The sequence below is a fragment of the Parasteatoda tepidariorum genome, chromosome 9 (genome assembly GCF_043381705.1).
Source record: "Parasteatoda tepidariorum isolate YZ-2023 chromosome 9, CAS_Ptep_4.0, whole genome shotgun sequence".
In the NCBI taxonomy this organism is placed as follows: Eukaryota; Metazoa; Arthropoda; class Arachnida; order Araneae; family Theridiidae; genus Parasteatoda; species Parasteatoda tepidariorum.
In genome coordinates, this window is record NC_092212.1 from 18,280,715 (window position 1) to 18,288,746 (window position 8,032).

At 30.1% G+C, this 8,032-nt stretch overlaps 1 protein-coding gene across 1 annotated transcript in view; it reads left to right on the top strand.

The window, feature by feature from the left end:
- LOC107444634 (matrilin-2) overlaps positions 1–5,486 on the top strand; it is a 24,124-nt gene extending 18,638 nt beyond the window's left edge. The window contains exons 11-12 of the mRNA XM_016058846.3: positions 3,630–3,723; positions 5,271–5,486. Coding sequence (XP_015914332.2) covers positions 3,630–3,723; positions 5,271–5,313 — 137 coding nt within the window. The 3' untranslated portion in view covers positions 5,314–5,486. The remainder of the gene's footprint in view (positions 1–3,629; positions 3,724–5,270) is intronic.
- The last annotated feature ends 2,546 nt before the right edge of the window (positions 5,487–8,032 follow it).

Sequence of the window (8,032 nt, forward strand, 5' to 3'; positions counted from 1 at the left end):
AATCGAAAAGAAACATAGATTGGCAAGTTATTATATCAATGAAGTTTGGCTAGGGAAGCTGAGCTATTTAGTTGATATTTTCGAAAAACTTAACGACTTAAATTTGAGCTTGCAGAGTGAGAATTCAACTATCATAACTACAGCCAGTAAAATTCAAGCTTTTAAGAATAAGTTTAGTCTCTGGCAAACTGAACTGAATAAAAACAACACCGACATGTTCCCTTGCTTTAACGATTTTATCAAGGAAAATAATATGAATATATTTACATTTAAAAACATCATTTCCAATCACATTGAAAAGTTAAAGAAAAATTTTTCGAGAAGATTCGAGGATTTTCCTGAAAACGATCTTGGTTGGATTTGTGATGCATTTTCCTTTGACATATGCAGTTCAACGCTTCAAATTAGTGAGAAAGAGCAATTGATAGATCTAATTAGTGATTATACTCTTCGAAATCAATTTAAGACTCAGCCTTACCAAACATTTTGGCTATCCGTGGAAAAACAATATCCCGTTTTATGCAAGAATGCCATCAGAGTGTTAATACAATTTGCATCAACCAATTTATGTGAAACTGGATTTAGCAAACTAGTTTCAGTAAAAACTAAATACCGCTGGCGTTTAAACCCTGAAGATGATATGCGAATTGCAATTAGCAGCATACAGCTAAACATCGATGAGATAATTAGAAACTTGCAGCCACATACATGTCATTAAAGGGCAATTTACTGATTTTTGTGTTATACAAAAAGTATTTTCTTAAAATTATAAATGAAATTAATATGAGTCAAATATGATGATGTTTTCATTCGATGAAACGAAAGAAATGCGCGAAATATACATCGTGTTTGTGAACATTTATCTCTAGGGGTCACCAAAAATGTTCTCTCTACAAAAGGGGTCGCAGTCGAAAAAAGTTTGCGCACCACTGCTCTATACCAGTTAAAAAGCAAGCAAAAATAGTAAAATATTTGCAAAATTTACTTTGCAGTTATTTACCGTTTATTTAATTATTTTGGCGTGTCCGGAGCAGTTGGTATCTCTGGATTAGCAAAGCTTTCCTATTTTGGTTGTTGTTGTCGTAGACCATTTAGGCATGTGGAATACAATTGTTTTTGTCTTCCAGTGCCTATAAGTCTCACCCGTTTATAAGGTGAACCCATTCATTCACCTACAGATCGTAATTTTGACCTGAACCAGAGAACAATGAATCTCCAATCCAAAACTCGCAGAAGTTTAATTTGTTATGGGAACATGGAGGACTTTTTGACCCTACAACTTTAACACTCACCAGTCCCCATTTATTACACGGGGAGTTTTTAGCTTGCTGGATGCGAACTCTCGCTCTCACAAACGTGAGCCCAGCGCCCTACCAGCAAGGCTATCTCGGCCTTCATATTTTGGTGTCATCCACATAATGAACTTGTTATTACCTGTTCACTTTCCTTCCACATAAGACTCTCCTTGCTAAATGCATACTTATAAATAGATTTGAATTAAAATTGTAACTTAATCTATTTAAACTATTTTGAATATTATAGATACAAAAAATTTTTTAAAATACCAATTTCAGTTTCAAATATTTTTAAAGTTTATGTTCATTAACATTTTTTACCTTCATATTTATTCATTAAGTAATAAAACAATACTTTTTGTATAAACTATGTAAAAGCAAAAATATTTTAACTAAGATAACTGCTCTTACTTTTTACCTCTTTTAATGAGGCTGTATCCAGGATAAATGTCATACTTTTTATTTTATGTTTTGTTCAGAAATGAATTGTTTTAATGGTTGTATTTAGGCCGAAATAAGTCATTTTTTTCCCTTGAGCAAACATAGTTTAGATAGTTTAAGTAAATTAATTTAATAGAGTTAATCCTGATTTTATCTTTTTATGCTCAATTATTGAAGATACTACTTTTGTCGAATGCACTACTCGATCAAATACATGACAGTGCAAGTAACTAAAAGAACGTTTTATTTCGTTTTGTACTAAAAAATTTTGATACACTTTTAATTCCGTACTTTGTGCACGAATTAAGAATTGTTTATGAAGCATTTTTAAAGCCAAATAAAAAAAGTTTCAGTTTTCTAATTTTCTCATTTGACTATAGTAAATTTCACTTCTGGAGTATTAAGTAGTAATCGAGTATAATTTATTGGAGTGCAAATACCTTCATAGAATTACGAATTTGTCTATTTTGACAAATTTTAAATTTAAGCAAAATTTGAAATTTAACTATTTTCATTCTGCTCTTCGTGGGTGGTAAAGCATTTCATTTATTTATTTGAAGAAGTTTTTATAGGAGTTTTTAAAGAAAATTATTTAAAACCACTTTTATTGGCTTTGAGTACATGGTCATGCAAACAACTTTCCCTGATTTTAAATTAAAATCAAGATTATAATTTGAAAATTATTCAGGTTGTGTAATTCTTCGGACTTATTTTATATGTACAGTGCACAAAAAAAAGAGAGAGAAAGAAAAAGAAAACTGAGCTTTCTGAATAGTTTTTGATAGCATCTTCATGTTTTAGCACTCAATCTTAATAATTCAACGGGGTGATCTCAAATATATTAATTAATTAGTGCAGATGATATTTTAAGTTACGAAATCAGACTCAAAAACGTACTTCTTCCGTATAAACATGCCTTTATTTCGATGGATCTAGATTTCTGACCCCCAAAATGTAAAGGGTAGCTGCCATGGGGGAAATATGGCCCAAAAAGTTTGGAAAAAAAACGGTCCAAAAATTTCACCCCTTGATGTTAATTTTACTTTTTACGTATTTCGACATTTCTCAAGAAATTTTTAAGCTTGTTGAAAAATTTTCCACACAATTATAAAATTCGTTAATATTTGATAAAATATCAACGAATAGTTGATGTCTAAAAAAATAACAGTTTCTTAAAATTCAATTTCTCAGGAACTATTAAACCGATTTCACTCAAATTTTGTAGTTTTCCATGTAACTTTAAAATTAGGTAAAAAATTTTAAATCTTACAATTCATTTTTTTCGACTATTATTAAATAAAATAAAAATATTTAACAAAATATATTTTTTGTATAAAATTATATTTGGGTAAACGCATTTTATAATTGTGTGCAAATTTTTTTTAATTCGTTTAAAAAATTCTTGAGATACGGTGAAATACACAAAAAATGAAATTAATATTAGGGGGTCTAAATTTTGGACTGCTCTTCTGACCAAACTGCTTGGAACATATTTCCCAGATTGCGGTTACCCCCTATATTTTGAGGATCAAAAATCCCGAAAAAAATGTATGTTTACTCAGAGAAAGTACGTTTTTGACCCTGATTTAGTTACTTAAAATATCGTCTGCACAAATTAATTAGCATATTTGAGGTAATCCCCTCAATCCTTAAAGATTGAGTCTAAGAACGAGAGGATCCGGTCATTAGATCAAAAGTTATTCAGGGTGGTCCGTTTTTTTTTTGACGCACTGTACATGACAGATTTCTTTTTTAAGAATGAAATAGTAATTGAAAATTTAAAAGTATTTTCAATTTAAGTATAACACTTATTATTGCTAAAAATGTATATATGACTAATTCCTACTGTTAGGAAAAAATGATATCATTAGCTAAAATTTTTCTATATTGCAGAAAGTACAGCTACAGCAATTTACACTACTATAGCCATAGCTTCATTTGTAAGTCTTATAATTACTGGAGCAGTCGTTTATTACGTGAAGAAAACGTGAGTATAAAAGTGTTTTATGATAGAATGAGCAAAACAAAATTCTTTTTTTCTAAAATAATCTTTGAACTAAGGATAGAATTTTTACCTATCATGCAATCTTCGTTTAATTAATAGTGCTTGTCAATCATAACTAATAGTATTTTTTAACAACTTCCTTCTTGCTCCCGTTTAAATAGGAGTGTTCATAAGTACCATATAAAAAAGATTAAAACAATTTATATCTCCACACATTCCAGGAATCATATACACCGAAGAGTCATTACATTATGACCACCCTGCTAATAACATATAGGACCACCTTTAGCCCTCAAAACTGCTAGCACCCGCCGTGGCATTGATTCCACAAGGTGCTGATAGGTAGTCTGAAGTATCTGGTACCAAGCGCTCACCAACAGGTCCTGCAATTCGACAACTGGTCCTGTAAACATTGCGAGGGGGTAGCGTGGCAGCACGAATTTGGTTTTCCAAGTAGGACCACAAATGCTCTATTGGATTAAGGTCAGGTGGATTTGGGGGCCAAGATATGACTTGAAAGTCACTGGAATGTTCCTCGAACCAATCCATGACGATTCGATCCTTATGACATGGTGCATTATCCTGTTGGTAAACACCATCTCCCGCAGGAAAAACTGTTGCCATGAATGGGTGAACTATGTTCAAGTATCTTACAGACGTCTGGGATTGTTCTATGAGGATTATGGGTCCTAATGTGTCTCATGAAAACATTGTTCCAGGGCGAGAAACCATGAAATCCTGGGCGAGCCCATTGTTATGGATGGAGGGTGGTCATAATGTAATGGCTCTTCGGTGTATATTAGTAATATAATAGGTAATAATTTGAAAACGACTTACTACCAACTTTTCCTCTTTTCTGTATCGCTAATCATTGTTATGTTAAAATACATAAGTGCAATTTATTATGTTTTCTGGTTTATTAAGAATTACTCTTACTTATGAAATTAGTTTAAAATTATTCTAGCTACAAAAAAATGTGTTAATAATTCATACAGTGCAGTATGGTATGCATAAAATAAAGTATTTTTCTGTTACGAAGATTAAAAAAATTCAGCTTTCTTAATTTTGTAGTGTTTCTTGTTAATACATAAATACAATGCATAATATTCTTTGATTTAATAAGAATTACTCTTACTTAAAAAATTGATATAAAATAAATTTAGCAACAAAAAAATTTGTAAATAATTCATATAAGTGCATTCAGCTTACTTAATTTCGTAGTGTTTCTTAATGAAATATTTGTATTCTATCAAATACATAAATGCAATACTCTATATTCTCTTATTTAATAAGAATTACTCTTACCAACAAAATTGATTTGAAATTATTTTAGCTACAAAAAATTTGCAAATAATTCATACAGTGTACCATGGTATGTATATAAAATAAAGTATCAGTTTAAAAAAAAAAACCTACAAATTTGATGCTGCTTTGTCAGAATAATTTATTTTCTTTTAAAAATAATCTTGTAATTTGATAATACAATTACGATACATAATTTTTTTCAAATCATTTCTTTTTACAAACAGATTCCGAGAAGAATATACTAGTTATAATCAGGAATTAAAATAGCTTTCGAGCTTGAAGATCCTGAATAGTGGACGATATTTCAAGACATCAAATATAGATGATGAACTTTGGTGCAAATAGACAAATCTAAAAGGAATATTATGTAAATATGATTGTAAATATGTACTATTATGGCAATGAGAAATGTAGAATAAAAGACTAGAATAATTAGTTCATGAAACGATATTTATTTTCTGAGAAAAATATGTAACTAAAGTTAATGTGGTTTTCGAAATGCAATGGCGAAATGTCAAATAACTTATTAATAAAGCACATCCTGTGGAACTACATTTTAGATGTTCTATTGAACTACTTTCTGCATATAAAAGAACATATTATAGAGCCATGTGCTAAACCTTTTCTTAGCGGGTGAGTCATAAATGTATTCGTACGGAATCATAGTCAGGATGGAACAGAATAAAAAGCGGTAGCTTAATTCTGGGCCAGGCTTTATTTGTAGTAAAGTGTAGCTGCATAATTTTTATTTTGAATTAATTAGTGATATATTAAATAAATCAAACTATTATTACTCCTCATCCCAAATAAGCAGCTGTAGAAATATTTTACCTATCAGTTTTATTATTTTTTTTACCCTGATAGTCACCATGCTTAGAACAGCGTTCCCGAGAGCCTTGTAAATTTTTAAAAGTAGTAAAGAAAATTAAACAAATGATGATAATTTAATTTCTGTGTAACCACTACTAAATATTGTTTTCCAAAGAAAGTATATACGCATGAAAATTCCAGCTATTTACTGCTTTCACCGCATCCTGTGAATCATCAACTTATTGTGCATCATCATAGTGTCTACAGAGCAGAAGGAAAAACATTATCAAGACAATAAACTCTGAACTGTCAAAGAACTTTAAAATAATTCTTAATATTTACTCAATAAAATTTCTTAATATGTAATCTATTGTTTGTGAAACAATATTTTTCAATAGAATTGTTAATTTAGTAAATACAACCTACAACTGTAAATCACCCAAGCGATGTCTGAAACCCTTTCTTTAATTGCTACCATAATGTTGCTCATCACAAAATGTTTTTATACAATGTTTTTAATCAATTCTCATGATGTATGCGGCCCAGATGCCCAGTTTTTGGATAATAAAAGCAAAAAAAGCTATTTACTTCTTAATGACAAAGTAGTGTATTAAAATAAGAAATATATTCTAGCGTTAACCTTAATTTACCACCACTACTAAAATTTCTCAAGGATCGCGGGTGCCCAGTAGAATCAGGCCTGAAAGCGGGACGGAAAAGAGAAGATACTGGTGGAAGAACTATTTCAATATTAGATAATATTCGGGAGATGTTAATCTATTCTCAACAATAACAATTCACTGTAAAGAAAGTTTCCCCGGCGAAGAAGCAATTCATTATAAAAATTGCATCCGTTAAAAACAATTGGTAGTTAGGGATTTTTATTATTCCCGGAAAAAAACTAAAAAATGAAATTTATTTGCTACCAGTTTTTACTCTTTTCCGTCTCGATATTAGAATGCATATATGATTCGCCCGTTTCGAAGAAGTTAAATGTCGACTAAATATTAATGAAGCTTTTAATCTCAATTGAAATGACATACTCCTATCAGTTGGGAATCCTTTCTCGAAAAGAGTCAAATTTGGCTGGTACGGGACATCTATTTGCAAAATTTTCCCTATGATAGAAGCACAATTAAAATGTAAAGAATAAAATTTGTACTATACCAATATATATAATACCAATATATATGTACAATAACAATATATAAAAGTAATATGACTTATAAAAAATGCACAGTTGTACACATGGTAAAAATTTAAACACAAAGTGCTCAAGAAAAAAAATCTGTAGTAGCACTACCAGCAAATTTAAGAGTTTGATTTTCATTTTTAATAGTTCTTACGACTTCAGTTTTTTAAGTTCAAAGTCCTTTGTCTGAAAATCAAGATGAAGTTATTCACCAAGAAGTATTATTCCTCACAACACAATTTATGTCAACTCTTCAATCAAGATGAGAAAATTTTATAAACGTTTTAAAAATGCAAACATTCAAAAACATGAAAGATAAAAATAAGAAAATACGAGTGATATGAGATACACAAAGACAAGTTGACACTTTTTGTTAAAAGAAAAAATTTCTATTTGAAATTTGACTTCAGTATTGTATACTTTGTTTGAAAATAAAGTTTAATAAAATGACACAGTGGTCGTTATATTGAAGTTTATGACTTCAGTATTTGTAGGGGCATTTTTGATGGATAAAGGGCTGTATTCCCCAAAAGGAGGAAAACAGTCCCAAATCTCAACAATGCTTTACTGGAAGATCCAAGTTTGAAATAAATACTTAACCTTACAATTTTTTTAAATCTATTTTTGATTTTCACCTTAAAGCAGAGAAAAAACTACCATTGCCCCATTTTTTTAATTTTTAGATATGGGTAAACGCTGAATTTGAAGGGTCGGATCTGCTAGGAAAAAAAGGGGACATAGTGTTTGCCTGAACCATGTTTATTAAGGTCATATTCGGTATTTTTAATTTTACATTTAACAATGAAAAACCATTACAGCATCAAATTTAATATAAAATGTAATTAGTTCTATTATTATACCACAATATTATTTAAATTATTACCTTTGTTTATTATTCATGAGATAATTTCAGTTTGTCAGGAGGGTGGTACCATCGTAATTTCGATACATGAACTATTTCTTCATTTTCTTTATTGTGAGTAT